The sequence below is a fragment of the Stigmatopora nigra genome, chromosome 7 (assembly GCF_051989575.1).
Source record: "Stigmatopora nigra isolate UIUO_SnigA chromosome 7, RoL_Snig_1.1, whole genome shotgun sequence".
NCBI lineage: Eukaryota > Metazoa > Chordata > Actinopteri > Syngnathiformes > Syngnathidae > Stigmatopora > Stigmatopora nigra.
The window spans coordinates 9,417,761-9,437,238 of record NC_135514.1 but is presented as its reverse complement, the minus strand read 5'-3'; the positions used below and the strand labels follow the sequence as shown (position 1 = coordinate 9,437,238).

The 19,478-nt window shown below is 40.6% G+C and overlaps 3 protein-coding genes across 5 annotated transcripts in view; 1 reads left to right on the top strand and 2 right to left on the bottom strand.

The window, feature by feature from the left end:
* Positions 1-1,435: 1,435 nt before the first annotated feature.
* On the bottom strand, positions 1,436-3,391 carry med18 (mediator of RNA polymerase II transcription, subunit 18 homolog (yeast)). The gene is made up of 3 exons (XM_077720565.1): positions 2,945-3,391; positions 2,760-2,854; positions 1,436-2,158 (listed from the first exon to the last, which is right to left on the bottom strand). Exons 2-3 carry the CDS (start codon positions 2,830-2,832, stop codon positions 1,602-1,604), a joined length of 630 nt encoding a protein of 209 aa, XP_077576691.1. The 5' UTR covers positions 2,833-2,854; positions 2,945-3,391; the 3' UTR covers positions 1,436-1,601.
* On the top strand, positions 3,361-7,789 carry cyp4t8 (cytochrome P450, family 4, subfamily T, polypeptide 8). The gene is made up of 12 exons (XM_077720562.1): positions 3,361-3,775; positions 3,882-4,026; positions 4,120-4,164; positions 4,449-4,576; positions 5,011-5,135; positions 5,215-5,369; positions 5,534-5,640; positions 5,773-5,963; positions 6,045-6,178; positions 6,754-6,818; positions 6,939-7,021; positions 7,286-7,789. The coding sequence occupies exons 1-12, from the start codon at positions 3,587-3,589 to the stop codon at positions 7,455-7,457; spliced, it is 1,539 nt and encodes a 512-aa protein (XP_077576688.1). The 5' UTR covers positions 3,361-3,586; the 3' UTR covers positions 7,458-7,789.
* zbtb7b (zinc finger and BTB domain containing 7B) overlaps positions 6,310-19,478 on the bottom strand; it is a 26,527-nt gene continuing 13,358 nt past the window's right edge. The window contains exons 3-5 of one of the 3 annotated variants that reach the window (XM_077720561.1): positions 11,500-12,563; positions 10,702-10,976; positions 6,310-6,531 (exon numbers count right to left, since the gene is read on the bottom strand). In XM_077720561.1, the coding sequence (XP_077576687.1) occupies positions 6,491-6,531; positions 10,702-10,976; positions 11,500-12,557 (1,374 nt within the window). In that variant the 5' untranslated portion in view covers positions 12,558-12,563 and the 3' untranslated portion in view covers positions 6,310-6,490. Of the gene's footprint in view, positions 6,532-9,822; positions 10,977-11,499; positions 12,564-19,478 lie in introns of those variants that run through there. The other 2 variants (XM_077720559.1, XM_077720560.1) reach the window with 2 other exon arrangements.

The window sequence follows — 19,478 nt, the reverse complement described above, 5'->3', positions numbered from 1 at the left end:
TCCTGGACGGATATTATTAGAGGCACTCATGTCTTATTGCTCGCATTATTATGGCAACTGACAGGATGTGCATTAGTTACTCCAGTCGCCGTGCTGCAGATTGGCCATAATGTTGACACACTGGCGTGGAGGCCAATTTGGAGCACAGCGTGAAGAGGCAAGAACCTGAGGCAGCTGTGGAGCTTTCATGTGTAATAGTCCCAGCTCAAGTTCCCATGAAAGAGGCACTAATGGGTTAACAGTAGAAATGAGCGGGAGAGGGAGGGGAAAATCAATGCTTTTGTTGAGGGGAAGAAAGAAAGCCTTTCACAGGTCTATGTATCATTAAGCAATTGAGAAAGCTAATTAGAGCGTGGGGGGAGAGAGATGTGCAGATCTCGCAGCTAATTATTACCATGGCAACCAAACCTCCTGTAGATGATCTGTGGTGGTGAGTGAAGCAGCGCAATTAGGGGAGCCACCCCGAAGAACTACAGTGGCCCCTAGTGTTGGAGAACGGGATTATTCTTGAACAGCATGATGAAAAGCCACACGTTAGATTTGGTACTTACCTCAGTCTCCAATTAAGATTTTCTTCATTTAAGACAGACACTTGATACCCTCACTTAAAAGTTCTTTAAAACCTTACCACACTCTGTTGTACTTTATCTTTAGAAGATTTATTGTTCAATCATTATCTAACAGCATTAAAAATATAAATGATATAAAATTCCTCACAGCCAACAGACAGGTTACAAATGTATTAGGTGGAAAATCTCCATAAACATTTCTTGTTTGTCTAAATTGTTTGCAATTAAGGGTTTTATCCTTAGCGGCATGACAACACTGATATTTGTGGAATATTGAGATAGGTCCAGACAAAACTGAAACATAAATTAGTGCACTGTCAAGAAAGAAAAAAAACCTAGTGGGCAAATAAAAGGAATAACTTTGACCTATGGATGAGCAGATATGCACTGACAGTTGTCATTTCAGTAGTAGTTGGATACTTGTCAAGTCACTTTTTGAGCTACATTGCTGATGTTTCAAATTCTATTTTTATAAATTAGTTAACATTGCAACCATTGCTTTGCTATTATTAATATGCTGCAATTAATTGGAAATTAGCACAAAGGCACTCAACCCAGCCTTTCACCCAATGTAAATTTTACATTACTTTGCTCGTCATGTAGATAATTAATTTGGGTTAATATACCTGCACACTTTTATCACTAATATGTTTAAACATTCATTTATGCCAGTGACAAGTAGGCAGCACAAACTGCCATCTAAAAATTGTAAAAAGAGAATTCCTTTATAAGTGCCACACTTTGGCCGCAAGATGATGGATTGTTTTTGTGGGTTAAAGCCACTTACGTAAAATTGCAGCATGACATTTATCTTTTGTTATAAGTGGCTGAAAGCTCCTTAAATAAAGTAAACAAGAGCAGAAATGTTTAGGTCAAGGCTGAGTTGTATTTCATTTCATGTAACATAGAGCGACTGTGTAAAAATAAACAAGGGATCTCACATGCCTATGACGAATGGGGGGAAAGCGGGGTCCTGTCAATGTCTATGTTTTGCTAGGGTCAATAATCATGAGCAGGGAATGAGGGGGTCATTCAATGTCTCTGTTTGCTGGGGTCAATCTTCTCAAGGTGAACCAGAGGTTTCAGTTGCTCGGCAAAACTGCGCATGTCCTCCGACACCGTGTCCTGCCCGGCGGGCGCCAAAACACTCAGTTCCACCAAGTAAGACAGCGACAGACGCTCCGTGTTGTCCGTGTTGCCTGGGACGAGGATTCGCGACAGCTTGCTAACCACGACTTTCATGGCGCCTTTGCGGAAAATGTGCCCGTTGGCCACAAACTCGTGGTCCATGCGGAAACCCATTTCGTTGAGAAACTCGGGTAAGCTGTGTGAGGCGGCCACGTCCACACAGTTGCGCACTAGTGCGTGACGGCTCTTGTCACCTACTTCTGGCTGGCCCAGGTAACGCAGGTGCCACGGGGATGTGGGATGTGAGAGAGAGCGGCGAGCACGTAGGATGAAAGGGTTGCCTTGTTGGCCTTTCAGGAGATAAACCAGCTCATGGTCTGTAAAGGTGGAGGATTCTATGTTGTCGCACAGGCCTCGCAAGCGATGCAAAAGGCTTTCCAGTGCCTGGTCCAACACACTTCCTAGAGTGACCAATATATACAATGTATATTGTAGAGATGAGTAGATCCTCAAAACTCAACTTTTAAGTGGAAATGTTCTCTTGATTTGTTGTTATAATGTCCATAGTATACGGGCACTTCACTTCCCACAAAAAATGGGGATACTGTGCTACTTTGAATAGTATTCATACAACTTTCTGCCCACTAATAGCGGGTTTGCCCCCCTAGTTTACGAGTATCTATTCAAAGGTCAGGTCCTATATTTAATTTTAACAGTTTTTGTTTTTGTTTGTGTCTGTTTGACACTGATTTTTGTACCAGCGTTTGACTCAGCCTTTTTTCTATAGATGCTATTTCAATTGTTGGTTAGAATACACATCACACTGTTCATGCACAAATAAGAGAAATTGTGTAATAATCTATGAATTGTAAATGTATTGATGAACCTATGTCCTGTTTATCTTTAAAGCATGAAAATACTTCTTTAAAAATGCTGTATCTCAGTCTGTCAATCGATATATTTATACCTGCATTAAGTAGTAATATTTTATGGGGAGTTCTCGTGTACTGGTAGGGGAAAGGGGGTCATTGCTTATTTACATACCTAGTTAATGCAACTTACCTTGTAATAAATACTCCATCATGTTGATAGCGCCGCCCGTAACAGGCATCACAGTCACAGGTGGTGCCTCCATGGCACTTCAGTAACTTATGGCACTGTGAAATAAACATGTTTTATATAAATTGATCATTTACCATTGAAACTGAAAGATCAGGCAAAGTTAGCGGGGGAAAATGATGGTATACCTTGAGATTTCACGACGATCCAGCAGCAGATGGCCACTGAAATGACAAGCTGGCGTCTGTCGATGAAGCTCGGCTTAGCCTACACAGGAAACAACGGGGATCAGTAGGCCTCGCGAGTGTCTGTTCATTCAAACTATGCGTAGCGTTATCTTAGCCATCTAAATAGCAAGTGGGGTACTTCTCGGCATGGGAGTTGAATCGGTTGAAATACACCTTCGAATTAAACTCCGATTAAGTTTCAGATGAGATTTGCCACTAAAGCGAACGCCAATTTAGCCAACAAACTACTGGTACCTTAAAAAGCGTGCATGTGACTTCTTCTACTACACTTGAAAAGTGTCGGCTGTGCAAGTTTGTGACAAAATACCGCCATCTAGGGGAAAGGTGAAGTAATGCGTGAGCTTGTGGGCGTGATTTATATTTTATAAGGTCAATGGCTGCCCAGGAGACTAAACTATACACCATTCTATTTACAAATGTTTGACTTAAAATAAGCGAACAATGAAACCTGCTAGTCGATTATTGATTTTTTTTACACAACTCCGCCCATCGGGCTTGTGTGTGGCGTTTACGTAACGTCTGTCAACCAACAATTTTTCGTTTTGTGTTGTGTTTTCTTATCCTTGAGTTGTAATCTCGAGCATGTCCTTTAGCGGAGCTCTGTGGGGTTTGCCTTCGTGGTGGTTTGTGCAACATTCGCTGATTTTGCTTGTCCTCTTCGTCGTCGTGCACAAACTCGTCGTACTGTTAAAACAGCGGAGAGATGCATTCAGGAACTTTGAGGCGTTCACGGGACCGCCGGGACATTGGTTCTTTGGCAATATCCTGCAGGTAAGAGAATTCATTCAGGAAAGGACTTAAGTGCAATGTTTTATTAATCTCGTGTGCAAATAAAAGCAGTGCATGACGTTGGTAATGCATGTTGAACACCCTTCAGTTTAAACAAGACGGGACCGACTTGGACCAGATGGTGAAATGGGGGGAGCAGCACCCTTATGCTTTCCCACTGTGGTTTGGCCCCTGTGTCTCTTTCCTCAACATCCACCATCCAGATTATGTGAAGACCATACTGACGTCAACAGGTGTGGAGTATTATTAGTAGTAGTATTTCTAAATCTGTTGCCATCACCTTTAATGGATCTAATGGTGCATCTGTCCGATTCCTTATGTTACAGAGCCTAAAGATGATTTTGCATATCAATTTATAAAGACCTGGATTGGTAAGCATTTTTTCCCACTTCATACAATACTGAACTTTGTAATTAATGCACAAGAATTTTAGTATGTGGCATTCAGTTAAAAAAAAATAACTGGCCAAAGTATTTATGAATGTGAACTGTACATTCCCCAGACCCCTAAAAATAAAGTAAAAAAATATGAGTGCAGCTGTTTTTTCAATGTACCTGCACATATAATGTGTATAAATGGCACAGAAAATGAGACACGGTGAGATAATCTATTGATAATTCATGATTTACTTGTTACTTACACATTCTATCCTCAGGTGACGGCTTGCTGGTGTCTCACGGTCAGAAATGGTTCCGCCACAGAAGGCTTTTGACGCCAGGTTTCCATTATGACGTGCTAAAATCTCACATAAAATTGATGTCTGAGTCAGCTAAAACCATGTTGGTATGTACCAGTTATAGCAAATATTAATGCTTCCATTCCTGTGGAAAAAAACATGGTTTATTGGTTTTAAATATGGCTAATGTAAATAATATAAGATGGTATTTTTTGCTGAAATGTAAGTGGTATTTGGAATGTCCATTCTTTGTCTGAACCTTACTCCTCCATGACATTTATGTTTTTAGTTAAAATATTTATAATCACAACATTTGTCCTTTGAGCACAGCCTGGATTGAGTCATCATATTTCTATTATAAATCAGTAGTCTGATGTTTTAGGATAAACATTGTATACGGATTAGAAAACAAAGACGCAGATGAATAGCTGCTACTCAATATTACGTTTAAGTAGTTTGTTTGAGTGCATGTCGCAAGTAGCAATAAAAGCATTACCCGTGTTGAGCATTGCCAAGACTAACTAACTTGTTGACTCTTTAGGACAAATGGCAGTGTTATTCAAGCACGGGCGAGTCATTTGAGGTGTTCAAACACGTCAGTCTCATGACGTTGGACATCATTATGAAGTGTGCATTCAGCTACGACAGTAACTGTCAAACTGAGAGGTAAGCCTCAGGTCCATTGTACATTCCTCCTGTTTTAATGAAGATCTATGCTAATAAAACTCTTGTTTTGTGGTTTCAGCGGAACAAATGAGTACATTAAATCTGTGTATGAGCTCACTCATTTGATCAACCATCGCTTCCGCATTTTTCCCTACCATAATGACGTCATATACTACCTTAGCCCACATGGCTTTAGGTCCAGAAGAGCCTGCAAGGTAGCTCATAATCACACAGGTAAAAAATCTGCACATCATTGTTGTGGTCTCCAAACACTGATTTTAGCTTCTGTTTTCTTCAACTTATCGTTGTGAAGTGTGATTTTCTGAAATGACAAAATACACTGAGTAATTGCAACATATACCATGTTAAGTCCAACATTTTATCTTTGGCTTTTAAAGAGGGAGTTATACGAAAGAGAAAAGAAGCCCTGAAAAAAGAGAAGGAATCAGGATATGTCTCAACCAAAAGAATTGTGGACTTTCTGGATATTCTCCTCTTGGCAAGAGTAAGTCCAAAGATTTTGACCCTTATTTCTGCACACGTTTAAACAGCATTCGACAATTTGAGCCAAGTTATGGTAGAATTCTACCCTAAATATATTATTTCAAACTAAAACAAAACAAATCTTTTTGTCTAGGATGAAAATCAGCAAGGACTGTCAGATGAAGACATCCGAGCTGAAGTGGACACCTTCATGTTTGAGGGCCATGACACCACAGCCAGTGGTCTCTCCTTCATCTTCCATACCCTCGCCTGCCACCCAGAACACCAGAAGTTATGCAGAGAGGAGATCAACCAAATCTTGAGCGGCAAAGACGTCATGGAGTGGTAACATATTTGCACCTATGCTTCAACACCTCTGATTTATAGTGATTGAGTTTGATCATTAACATAGACTTTCTTTACTAGGGAGGATCTAAGCAAAATGCCATACACTACAATGTGCATCAAAGAATCACTGCGGCTTTTCCCGCCTGTCCCGGGAATGGCCAGAAAACTCTCCAAACCGATCACTTTTTTTGATGGAAGGACTTTGCCACAAGGTTGGTGGCGTTTTGTCAGTCATCCAGGCATTAAAATGTCAAATGGAGATAAATGATTAACTTTTATGTCATGAAGAGGGTAACAAGTTCATGGATTGAGGCTGCTCTAGCAATGATTAGTGGTACAGAAAACAGATTGATCTAATTATTTATTTTTAACATGCATATTGTTCTTTTAATAAGTGCAGTAGAATGTGCACCTATGTGTGAATCCAGCAGCCTGGCCTAACAGAAACAGCTGCAACAACTGCTCGTTAAGTGATCCATTGATCTTGGACACTTCCAATGTGTGCTGAAAAGAAATGCTTCAATTCAAACGTCTTTGGGTGGTGATGGAACGGGAGCCGTTGACACTGTAAATAAAGTTGAATTATACATAGGTGGTTATGCAATATACATTATATACACATTAAGTTGGAAGAAAAAATAAATATATGGGTAGAGCTTTTTGGCTTGATCATTTCTGTAGTAGCCAGCGTGCTGAAAAAGTGAGCACATCTGATAATAAGGTCTGCTTTGCTACAATTCTCAAATTTTACCTCCAAAAATATTGACATTTTTGTTTCTTTTTGTAGGTTCTCTCGTGGGAACAAGTGTGTATGCGCTTCACAGGAACGGAACAGTCTGGGAAAACCCAAATGTATGTACAATGGACCACAATTAGCCAAAATCTACATAAGATTGAATTGAAAAATATATGGAGAAAAGATGTTAACAATGTTAAATTGAAGATTTTTTTTTCAAATTTTTGTCAACGCAGGTATTTGACCCACTTCGCTTCCTGCCAGAGAACACTTCCGCCAGGTCACCACATGCATTTGTGCCCTTTTCGGCTGGCCCCAGGTTCGTTTGATCCATGCCATCCTTTAAAGGGAAATGCTTAACGTAGTTACCAAACACAAAAAGCAGACAGACAAGAAAGTGGGTCTGAAACCCCAAATTGTTAAAGCAAGAATACATTCATGGGAATTCTGCTGGACAGCATGATGTATAACACCTTATCTATTCTTATTTTTTACAGTGCAATGTTGCATTTCAAATGTAGCAGCATTATAATAATAGCTATCGTACATAAACTCATCAGCCCTCTGTTTTTTGGCCCTCTAGGAACTGTATCGGTCAGAACTTTGCCATGAACGAGCTCAAAGTAGTGGTAGCGTTAACACTCAGGAGGTACGAGCTGATTGAGGACCCAACGCAAAAGCCCAAGATTATGCCTCGACTCGTTCTTCGCTCACTGAACGGCATCCACATAAAGATCAAACCTTTAGACGCATGAGTCAATGAGCTCACTAACACTTTTTAACATCATTATGACCACTACAATTGGGATGGGGGAAAGAGATCTCATCCAGTACTCATAAACCTGCATATTGCTTCATCTTCTCCCAGAATTTCTTTACTTACTGTGTAATTGGGTCACCTTTTATCATGATTATATATTTTTTTGGCTAATGTGAAAGCACCTCTTCTGAACACATTGCTGAATGTCTTGATTTTTTTGTATTTTAAGATAGAAATGAACCATTGTAATACATGACAAAATGCACTTTTCCCACTACACAATAGCAATATAATATAGGACTGATATGTAATAAACAGAACTGTGTCTCAATACTTGCATTCAGTGTATTTCTTGGCTTCTAAGATCGTGTATTAAAAATGGATTAGCTTAAAATGTGGTTTTGCAAACATGCTGCCCTTCTATATTTTTCCAAATATCAAAAAGGGAGAGAATGCTTGGAATGTTTTGTTTTTATTTTTTCATTTGTGTTCCTTGACATTTGAAAGAAAGAAAAAAAAAGACAAACGGTCTGCTAAAGTAGAAACTGAAGGACAAAAATTAAACATATCCCTGATAGTGAGGTGGTCTCGAACCTTCCCTTCACCCAAGCCACTAAAATGTATATGTAGAGAGGTACACTTCACAGCTGGCATTGAGTCACACTCACCTATGAACTTATTCATTCTTTCACTCCAATTGAGCCATTTGGAATGCTGACATTAAGACCAGTAGTTCGTTCATGTAAATGCCTTTCAAACCAACTCAGAATATTAACAATTCATGAGTCTTTTTTTATATTACTATTGTCCTCAGTTCAGCATAAAGAGCTGGTTGGAGAACACCCGCATCTTATTTCCCCCATTTTCAATGTCCAATAACCACTTAGTGCATTGCTCAAGAGTTCCTGAGAAGAAGAAGTGCATCACAAAAAAAAAGAAAAGAAACTAAGGCAACTTCATCCCATTGTACCTGTATATAGTATATTATAGAAGATTTTAATCGAGTCTGCGCTGACAAAAGGAAAGACATTCAAAGTAGATAGACTTTTTTTTGTGATCACGTCCAATAGAGTGAGAGTTTAAGCAGGTTGAGCTGCATTCAAGACTGTCGGGAAGTTCGAAACTGAAAACCAAGACTAGTCGGATAAGAACATGGCTGACAGCCTAAATGAATATTAGAGGCACAAAATATATCACTTTCATGCATTATTTGATTTTTTTCATTTGTTTTAATCCTTACCAGGCATTCATTTGACTCATTGACGATGCTATGGGGACCAATCAAAGGTTGAAGGATAAATTTCATTCATTGTCCCCAGTCAAAATAGATTGGACGTTTGGCGCCATTAGTGGCATCCAAGGTAAACATTATCTAAAAATAAAACTTAACTTTAGAGTGTTTTTGGAGCTCTAACCAGTGTGCATTTTGCAAGTGAGATTCATCAACATTGTATTTAATGATAAATGCTTCTATAAATATATTTTGTAAATACTATAATAATTAATCATTTAGAAAATTATTGTTTTTTAGTTACCGAAAGTTGTCTCTAAATAATGAAAATCAAAAGGCAATAAATACCATGACCATCTTATTATGAATTTAGAACATATTTCATTTGGACTTCCTAATTTGTCTAGAAGGCAGCACAACTGAGAAAATACAAATAACCTGCTGGAATATAATAGAATTTAAATAGATTTCTATTGCTGAGTCACCATATGGAAAAAAAGACATTTTTCTTCTTTAAGATGTTTACACCAACCACAAATTTGTGGTGTGGGGTGTGAATTAACTAGTTTAATGAGTACTTTAGATATCTCCTGAGATCTTTTGATTGAACAGACTCAACAACCATACATGTTTTACTCCTTTGACCTTTCTGCTATGTAAAGGATTTCCACCATTGGAGTTTTAAACGCAAGCCATTCCTTAGTCATTTCTCTTTTAAAGCCCTTTAAAGCTATGATAAATGGATATATCTGAAGGCCGGCTAAATAAAGATTGTAATGGGCCACATAAGGCCCCGCTCCAGAGGTTACGACACCTATTGCAAGAGCCTGGAATGTTCTTTGTGCAGTATAGTAGTACCTGACAGAGTTCACATGTGCAAGGAATGCATTGGTTGACCACAAGGAAGGGAAGTGACGCCATTATTTCACACGGTAAGACTGGTGATGAACCCGAGAGATTTGATCTTGTAAAGAAGGAGAAGAATAAATAAAAAAATAAATAAATAAATACAAAAAAGGCCAATGCTCTTTCTCATTCATCACCTCACCTTCTTTGTCTCTACTGAGGAAGCCAAATGTATTGGTTGGAAAACTGAATTCAACGGTTTTTGAAAGAAAAAAATAAGACTGGATCTCTTTTGGTCATTCAAAAGAAAAAAAGGCTCATAATGGAAGCTGATTTTTTCCAAAAAGTGAGGAGTGGGGTTGTCAGGGTTCTTTGAACCCAACATTGGCTACATTTCCGTTCTTTTTGTTTTTGTTTTTTTAAAGTTATCAAATAACTACACCTTTGGTTCCCGCACCAAATCCCAGCAAAGAAAAACAGCACCCGGCTGCGCTTTTAGCACTCTTGATGGACTCACTAACACCTGTATGCGATAATAATCCATACAAAAAAACCTGGCAAAAAAATATGATATTCTTAGCTTAAGCGAAAAACAGCCCAGTAATTGCAATTATTAACGTACGCAGCTACACGAAAAAAGGAAAAGGAGAAACAAATTTCAACTGCTAAGAGCCAGCGATCATACATTTAAAACGCCTCAGAATACCCGTTTTCATTTTTTGTTGCTTTTTCTAAGTGCTCTCCAAATGGAGCAGGTCCAGCCACCTGAGTGATATTAACTTTTTTTTTAATGTGGATTAAATACCACACACACACACACACGCACACATATATATATATATATATATATACCTCAACTTTGACTATTCCTCCTCCACCTCACCAAACTTCTCCCCCGCCACCTGTGACCAGCTGTGGCGCTGTGCGTTAACTGCCCCCGAGTCTTTTGACTCCCCTTCAGCGCCGCCTCGCATTTCCATGTCTCGAAGATAGAGGGCGTGGTAGTTGGCGAACTGCTGTGGGCTGAGTTGCGCCAGAGCCTGCAGCGCCAGCGAGCGCTCCATATCCACCTCCGCTCGGAACATCCCGCCTTCGAGCATTGTGGGCCGCAGGAGCGAAGAAGAATGCGCTCGTTGGGGCTGCGGGAAATCGAGGGGCTCACCTCCATTTACGTCCACTTCTTCTTGCTCTTCTGGTTCCAGTTTGGGCCGCCGTGTACGCAGCTCCAGGCAGCTGTGTCCCTTGTGGTGGCGCTGGAGATGGTCCTCCCGGGCGAAGGCCTTGTGACAGAGCAGGCACTCGAAGGGTCTCGCGCCGCTGTGCAAGGACAAGTGGTTCTTCAGGTCGTACGAGTGCAGGAAGCGAGCGGTGCAGTGCGGGCATGAGTAGGGTCGTTCGCCCGTATGTTTCCTCATGTGGATCTTCAGTTTGTCATTTCTGAATGCAAGGACAACAGCAAGTGTTAAAAAGATGGCAATCAAACTTTGCTTGGGCCATAGTCTGTTACTTGTGAAAAGGACTCTATATGCTAATGTAGGTGTGTCATTTAATTAATGTATTTTTTTTTCTTCTGCCAACACTGAATGAGTCAGAGTAAATGCTATGCCGAAGAAAAGGAATGACCAGATCTCTAAAAAATAATCAAAGGTTAGAAAATAATTCAAGTCACACTGCCTCAGCCCTCTTTTTGTTTTAGTTATTTTCTTAACAATGGTCATATTGCACAAGACACTGAAAAAATTCCGGCACAGTTCAAAGTGTACTTTTATTAAAGATGTGCTTTGTTTTACTGTTCAGTTGCTAATTTGAAAGGATTTAAAATTAGTATCTGATTAAAACCAACTTCTAGTTTCAGTCTAGTTTAGTGTACATATATCAAGAGTGTCAGCAAATAATTCTAAGCGCTATTTAAAAAAAAATATTTGATGGATGTATTGTAGCGTACTGAAAGTTTGCATACCTGGTGAAACGAACCCCGCAGGCAGAGCACTGAAAGGGTTTTTCTCCAGTGTGCGTTCTCATGTGTCGTGGCAGTTTTCCCGCTCCGTGGATGATCTTCTGGCAGACGGGACACTGCTGAGGCATTTGCGACTTTCTCCTCCTGCCGACCCCCGTCGCCATGGTCGCCAAGGCCGCCGCCGCTGCGCCTTCCGCACACTCTGCAGTAGGAGAAGTGGTGGATGTGCTTTCCATCAGCGTGCCTTCATTGCCAAAGCCCTCCATGTCTTCCTCCTCTGACAGTTTGTCCTCCGAGGGGACTGCTGGAGGTGGGGGGCGTTGGGGCATCCAATGTAAATGGCCTCTAGTTAGCGTGGGGCCCCTTTCTGGTACTCGGACTGCACCGGGGCTGCCGTTTTGCCATTCCCTAAAGAGGGGCTCATCCGATTTCAGGCTGGGGGGCTGGGTGGGGGTCCGCAAACGCATGCTCTCCGACATAAGCGAGGGGTACGAGACGGGCGACGCGGGTGGGGGGTTCAACAATGAATCGATGTGATGCGGGCCAACTTTTTTCAACTTCTTTCTGTCCATTTTCCTGCGGGATTCGTTTTCTCCTTCCGACCGTCGAACGGCAGCGGCGTGCTGGTTTCGGAGCTCTTCTTCATCCTGATCAGCCTTTTCCCCAAGGATGTCTCTGCAGGCGTCTGCCACGCACTGGATTCCTAGAAGTTGAGCCCCCCGGAGGACGTCCCTCATCCCAGAACAGGGGATGGTCAGGGTGGCCGTGTAGGCAAACTCCAGCAGGGCATCCAGGGCGTCTGGCGCCACACAGTCCAACTGGCACACGCTGAAACCTCCGCCGCCCTCGCCGCAGCCACCTTCCTCCGCCCCGAAGAGCCGGCGGAAATATAGGCTGACGGCGGCCATGACGGAGCGGTGGGTCGGGTATCGTGCCCCACCGGAGGTCAGGGTAAGGTCGCAGAAGAGCCCCGAGCGCCTCTGGTCATTGAGGTGGGTGAGCAGCTCGTTGCTATGCTCTGGGAAGGGGATTCCAATCAAACCGTCCTCACCTGAAGACATCACTGCCTGCAAGGCACAACATTGTATTCTAATGATCATGATTGGGAATGTTTAATTGAATTAACAATACGCTATGCTATTATTTTACACACAAACAAACGTTTTCTTAGAACACCTTTTTGAAAAGATTGGCAGTTATGTATGCTGATGTCAGGACCCAAACTAGTGTAGGCAGGTAGTAATCCTGTTTGGACTAGCGATGGCGCCGTTTTCTCAGCTCATGTGTCATATGAAATTGTATTGTATTGTTTTACTGGATCAAATCTTATTGTCCTGCAATGCACCAATAGTACCTTAGCGATCGATCTATTGAGCATCCCTGGGTTACATCATTCATTAATAAGAGCATTGCAATATTCCCTATTCGACACTAGGAGGGAGTGTCGAATTGCAGGTACTTTAGTGTTTTTCAAGTTGTGAGTAGTAGCTTTAAAATATTTGTTTCCATTTTAAAATTGTACAGTTTTTACCTGATATTTAAGTATCACAGCAGTGTTAAACTAAATAATGACTGCATGATGGCCCCCATAAGTTAAATTTCAAAACAATATCTCAAATCAAAAATATCGTCAACCAAGAGTTTTATTACAACCATACCAATTACGTGAACATAATAAATTGTATGGTCAATGTGATGTGTATCCATTTTTGCATATATTACATGTATTGTGTAAAAAGCATTGCTGAATAGTGTTAACAAAGTCTACTTCGTCCTCCTGTAAACCAGATTCTAATTTAGGAGTCATCACCTATTCTGTTATTGTATTATATATATTGCGGTAGCAATGATGATCTATTCACTGAAGAAACACAGATGCTATTTAACATAACATAACAGTATGGACAGCAGAGCTGTAAAAGGGAAAGATTGTTCGGGATGAAGCGGAACAGACACCGGATTATGCAATGGAGGTGCGGTGTAACCACAGGGCACTAGGTTAATTCCCTTTATAGCATTAGCTGTTTGATTAAAATACCTGAAGAAGAAGCGAGGGCCACACGGACCAGAAAGCAAGAAAGAAAGTAGCGCAGAGGGAAGTGGAAGTTTAGCGTGGGTGCGAGAATGAGGAAGATAAAAACTGCTATATAATGGGGGGAGCCATCCCACACTCACACCTGTCATGTTGGTGGCTTTAATATATCTTTTTTACACTTTTTCTTATAGATTATGGATACACAATATTAATCAACACAAAACTCACTTTGATCTGAGGAAAAACCAACGTGTACCAGCTCACTCGCCCTGAAGCATGAATAAACAGTACAGCGTTAACCACAAGGGCTTTGATGTAAGGACGTTAATGACCTTTTTCGCAGTAGTTATTTGGATGATCATGAACAGCAAAATATACACAAGCCATGCTTTTTATGACGTTATTAAAGTATATATTTTTCAAGCAAAATGTTCAAATGCTGCATCGTTACTGTTACTAACAAAAAGAAAAAAACTGCCATAATTGAATGGACTCAGTCTTACTAGGGAAGTCATTTCTGGGGCTGTAGTTTGTGTGGCACCACAGTGGTTTTGGTTGTTTCCCGCACTTTAAAAACATGTCTCATTGGGTCATTGAATACTAGATTTTCCTAAGGAGTTAGTGTGAGTGCGAGTATGAATACTTGTTTGCCAGTGTCTTGCGATTGGCTGGTATCCAATCCGGGATGTACTCCACCCTTTGCCTGAAGTCAGTTCGAAGCTTGAGCCATGACTTTAATGGGATAAGCACCATCGAAAGTAGGAGGGTGGGACTGAGCGCAAGACGTTTGAAACCCACTGCCATAAGGTTAATTCGACAAGAAGTCAATGCCTCCATTAAAATAAGTTTCAACGCTCTCTACCCAACCAAAAGACACAAAAAGACCACAATTTAGACATACTTTTACACCAATAGACAATAAGAGCCCAAGCTATTGGTTCTAGGAAGTAGGGTACTAGGACGATACCTACAAGCAAGAGATTTTACTTATTAACTCATCATATTTTTAAATTTCTAATTCAATTCTTAATCTTTTGTGTGCCCAACTTACTCCTCCTGCCTTACCTGGTCTGCATTCTACCCGCTCAGCACTCCAATTCCCACACCTGAGCAGACCTGATTTTCCACAAACAACCCAACCTGCACACACACCACCCTCTCGGCTTGTTGCCTCCCTCCCATAGCAACTAGCAGCCCCCTGGCCATCCAATAATAGCGTTCCCACGACACCCTCCACCGCCTCACTACATCCACCACCAGACTAACCTGCTCCGAAACACACCCAGCTAAACACGCACACATCGACGTACGCGCCCATCAAGGCAAGCACACATTGCTTGCCAGCTTGTGGTCCCATCCACCCCCTTCCTTGTCCCTTTTCCCCCACCCACCATTGTTACATTTAACCTGTTATGTGACAATCTTAACAGCAATCTATTTAAAACTAGGGAAAGGTGAACTCCACCCAATCGAAAAGAAGTCAAGCCAATTAAATGTTTGACAAGAGCTTGGCAAATCAATGCTAAGGTCGCACACACAGTGGCACATTACAATTTGTTTGTCTCAAAGGCTCACGTCACCTGAAGGGCATTTTTCAAACACATCACTTTGACAATGGCTCTTTTTGCCAATGCTATGTCTTTTATTCCATCGGTTGGTCCAATTTAACTTACATTCTGGATGGGACTTGCGTTTCAGCACATAAAGTTGTATTTTTGTAAGACATAATATTGAAAAAATAACGTATTATTTTATGTTCAACAACATGCGTGAATTACATTATGAATATGAACACATTATTTACTCCAAACTGTGCTGCTATTCATCTTTATTGGGCCTGGAGACTTAGATAAATTAGTTTGACTTTGTGTGTTTTATCGTTTTCCTAGCCAAATATACACCGTGGTCTAAAATGTTTAACCCTTAAGCTGCCACCAATGACTTGTGTTGGTTTTATATACTACAGGTTATTTCTTCGGTTCATTATCAGAGCAAGTTAAGCTCCGGGGCAAGTCTTCCTCATTGCCCACTTTCGTTATGCAAACTCCCTCCCTTCCCCCTCGCTAAGAGGGTTGATTTGTCACGTTAAGACCTCTCTTAGAATGTAGAACATTTCATAGCAGCTGTTTTTAGCAACTTGGTACCTTTACGAAATGCATATAAAGACAAACCCTTGAACAGAAGATGTATTTTTCTATGAAAACTTAATGAGTGTCCATTAGAAGGACAACTGCCAGGAAAGTGAGCAAACGTGCACATGACTTCTGCATTTGAAAGAAAAGAAAGAAAGAAAAAAAGAGCAGCGTTTGCATATACCTCATGAAATCCCACTGCCCATACACGCAGTCTGCGTGTGGAACGACAAGTGTTATTCTAATGGCTCTCGTTTTCCATTAAAAGTTAAGTAAGTTTTCCCAGTCTGCCTCAATTATATCAGGCTCCGTCCGGCACAAGCGGGGAAAAAGTGACTTTATGCTATTCAGAGAAAAGTGCGGCCGAGAGGGAGAAATTCTCTTGTGCAGTCTGATGTCACATGTTTTCCAAAGTGCTAGTGTGTGTGAATATCTGTGTCTGTGTTGGTCTTCGTGTGAAACGGTTTATGTACGTGTGAGACTAAACAGGTGGGACTATATTAATTAGTACTGCTTTTTAATCATATATCTTGTATTACTTCCACCAAGTATAGGTTGCTTATTCATGAAATAACAGATTTCCTGGAAATCTTGGACAGGGAAGCATATGTTCCACAGAAAACAAGGCTTTGACTAGATAGAAAAGCAGATAGATATATCTATTGTGAATGCTTGCCTCACAATGAAAGTCTTGTTCAGGGCCACATAAGGCAAATAGTAAAGTCTTTGTTGGGTTTATTCTGTTTTATTATTATAATAGTTATATTAATTCATTTCTTTATTAAATCAATCTCTTTCTTTTCTTTGTATTAATTCATTACTTTGTTAAATCATTCTCTTTCTGTTTTTCAAAAGTCTTGAGGTCACACCAAGTCATCTTTAACCTAGACAGCCTGTTCCAGGATGGTTATACAAACAATCCACCCAATCTGGGTCCTTGAGATTTGGTGGGCCCTTGGTGACGAGGACAGGGCTATTCGGACAATAACAAGAATATTGTTATCGTTATGTAACCGTACACTTCGGGTTTTTCTGTATGTAACGATTATATGATTATGATTATATTATATGATTCTTAGGTCAAGGAGGTTGTATAATTACTCTAATCTAAATGTTGTTAGGTCTAGTCCCTGTTTTTGTTATTAGTAAAATACTTTGATTGTTATTGTAGTCCCAGATGTTGTTTTTACTCATACGTGATGGAATGATCAACAACTCTGTAACTTGTGACCATAAGAATAGGACGAAAACGTCTATTCGGGGAGACGTTCGGAAGTTGTAAGGGACACTTGCTGACTCTCCCCTTCGGAGGCTTTTACCCATTGTTGTATCCATTTCTATTTAATTAAATGTCAATAATTGAATAAGATGTCTTCCTGCAGTTATTGATAATTACGGACGAAGGTAATTATTAATGAACCTGACATTTTGGTCCTTCTGAGCCATGGAGGTCAATATACCGGAGCGAGAACCCAGGCGCTGCTGTTCGACATCTGGTAAGTGACCGTGCGCACGGCGTCTTCAAAACCCTTGGTGGGCCGGAGTTTTTCGACGGGGGCGCCTGGATTCTCGGCGGTTGAAGACTTTTCCTGCTGGAGGGAGACATCTGATGGATCTCGGGTAAGTCCACATTAATGTCTGCATGTTGTGAAGGTGTTTACAAATGCGTTAAAGGGACATTGTATGTGAGGCCCATTGGTTGGGCTGGTTTCGCGTCCTGGGTGACGGCGATAAAACCCTGTGTTTATACTAGTCAATGGCAGGTACGGTGGGGCACTTTGCTGGAAAGTGTCCTGTGTCTCAGGGGTAGGCACGAATGTATTGTACTAGAGGTACAATATTGGGGCCGGGGAGTGTCCTGTGTCTAAAGGGTAGGCACGAATATACGTTGTATGTTGTTTGTGTGGTTTCTGCAGTAAAAATTAAGATAAGCCTAGGAAATACAGTCGAAGGAGTGATAATAATAAATAATAGAGTTAACTGTGTGAGGCACACGAACTCACTACAAAAAATAATAGTAAAATATGGGAAACACGTGTTGTAAGGCGGGTTTGGATGACGATCCAAAAAATACGTCTAACTTGTAAGGATTGGGAAAAAAAAAAAAAATTGGAAAGACAAAGCGCTTTAAAAATATTACACAGCTATATTTATGGATAAATAAATATGGGTTTGCTGGCCAGCTTAAAATGCATAAAATGCAGGATAATATATGCACTAATGCATAGAGGTAATATACATATATAAATAATATGTGAGTGGATAAAAGTGTAACAGCTTGTTCCACAGACACTAATGGAGGTAATATACATATATAAATAATATGTGAGTGGATAAAAGTGTAACAGCTTGTTCCACAGACACTAATGGCGAAATAAGGCCGGGGAGAAGTTAAAAATACTATTTTGGGAAAATAGTGGGGGCTCCCTCGGATAACGGGGATATATTTAAGACCGTGGCGGCGGGAAAGTACTGTTTGGTAAGGAAAAAATAGCGGGGCCTCCTCGGCTGACGGGGAAAATATTTACCGAGATAGGTGACGGGCGCGGAGGAAGTTTAACAAAAATAGAGGGAGAAGAGATGGTGTAAAGTTCGACAAAAATCAGAGATAAGTTGTAAAAAAAATAAAAATAAAATGGACTAGAGGGTCTCTGAAAACAAGGAATGTCGGCTTAGAATGATTTGGAATGTGGATTTTGGATACGAGAATGTTGAGCTAGAAAAATTAATGGGGACACTGGTATTTGATTTGGTTAATCCAGGTATGACGTTTTGTGATTACAATTAAATTGGGTTTTTTTGTGATGCTTGGGCTTGTATAACAACAATTAGAATGGTTATTTCCAAGTGCTGGTGGTGCTTTGTTAATATAACCTATATGTACTGTCAATTTACAGCAATGTGATGGCTTATTGCAGCTTGGTTTTTGATCCCGTCCGCTAACGGGAAGATGGTGTTTAAAAAGACAAAAGAATATATACAAAATGATCATGTAAATGTTTAGCAGGGAATGTCACCTGTGTTTTTATTATGCTCTAGACTTGCCAAAAAATGTGTCAACTGCGGGGGAAGCGTTTCTGGTGCAGCGGCTGCTGATTAGATGGGAGTGAAACATGTGGGCCGCGGGGCAGACGATTTAACTGTGTTGGGCTTTCGGGAGCGTTCGGACCGTGTAAACGACTAAAATTTTGTGATCCCTTCCGTGAAGACATTATAATAATAATAATTGGCCTTGGGGGTGCTGAAGCAAACTTGAGGGCAGAAAATGGGTTTTTGCCATATTGTTGTGCTTGCAGCATACATATTCTGGAAATATGGGGTCTTGGAAAAATATTGTTATGTAGTTGAATATCGGAAGAGGGGTTAATTTGACGTTTTAATGGTTGTCTTCTCTAAAAAGCGTTGTATTTGGGCACAGGGAAAAAGCTGGTTTGTAAACATAAGATAACAATGCTGTTTTCGCAGCAAGAGTGGAGGTCATAGTTAACGGCTAATTGCGTTTTCTGTTTGGACTTTTCAGAATAAGAACAATACATGGGCTGCAAGAAATGCAAGGTTATGCGAATGCTTTCGCATTGATATTTTGGGTTTTAAAATGAAATGTATTAAAAGGATAGAAAATCTGTTTAGTAAAAGGTTGATTTGGTAAAAAGCTTTGGATTTGGGAAATAGACCAAAATAGTCATTTTTGAGCAATTGTGGATTTCAAAGGGCTCTTAGTTAAAGGAAACTAGCTTTTGGAGGATAAAATAATATTAATACTATTTCAGAATTTTTTGATTATTCAAAATACTTTAATCCAGGAGGTTGGCTGT

Coding starts and splice junctions, on each gene's coding strand:
- med18 (XM_077720565.1), bottom strand. CDS start 2,832: ATGGAGGCACCACCTGTGACTGTGATGCCTGTTACGGGCGGCGCTATC. Junction 2,159..2,759: donor GATGGAGTATTTATTACAAG/GTAAGTTGCATT, acceptor TGGTCACTCTAG/GAAGTGTGTTGGACCAGGCA.
- cyp4t8 (XM_077720562.1), top strand. CDS start 3,587: ATGTCCTTTAGCGGAGCTCTGTGGGGTTTGCCTTCGTGGTGGTTTGTG. Junction 5,370..5,533: donor GGTAGCTCATAATCACACAG/GTAAAAAATCTG, acceptor TGGCTTTTAAAG/AGGGAGTTATACGAAAGAGA. Junction 6,179..6,753: donor TGGAAGGACTTTGCCACAAG/GTTGGTGGCGTT, acceptor TTCTTTTTGTAG/GTTCTCTCGTGGGAACAAGT.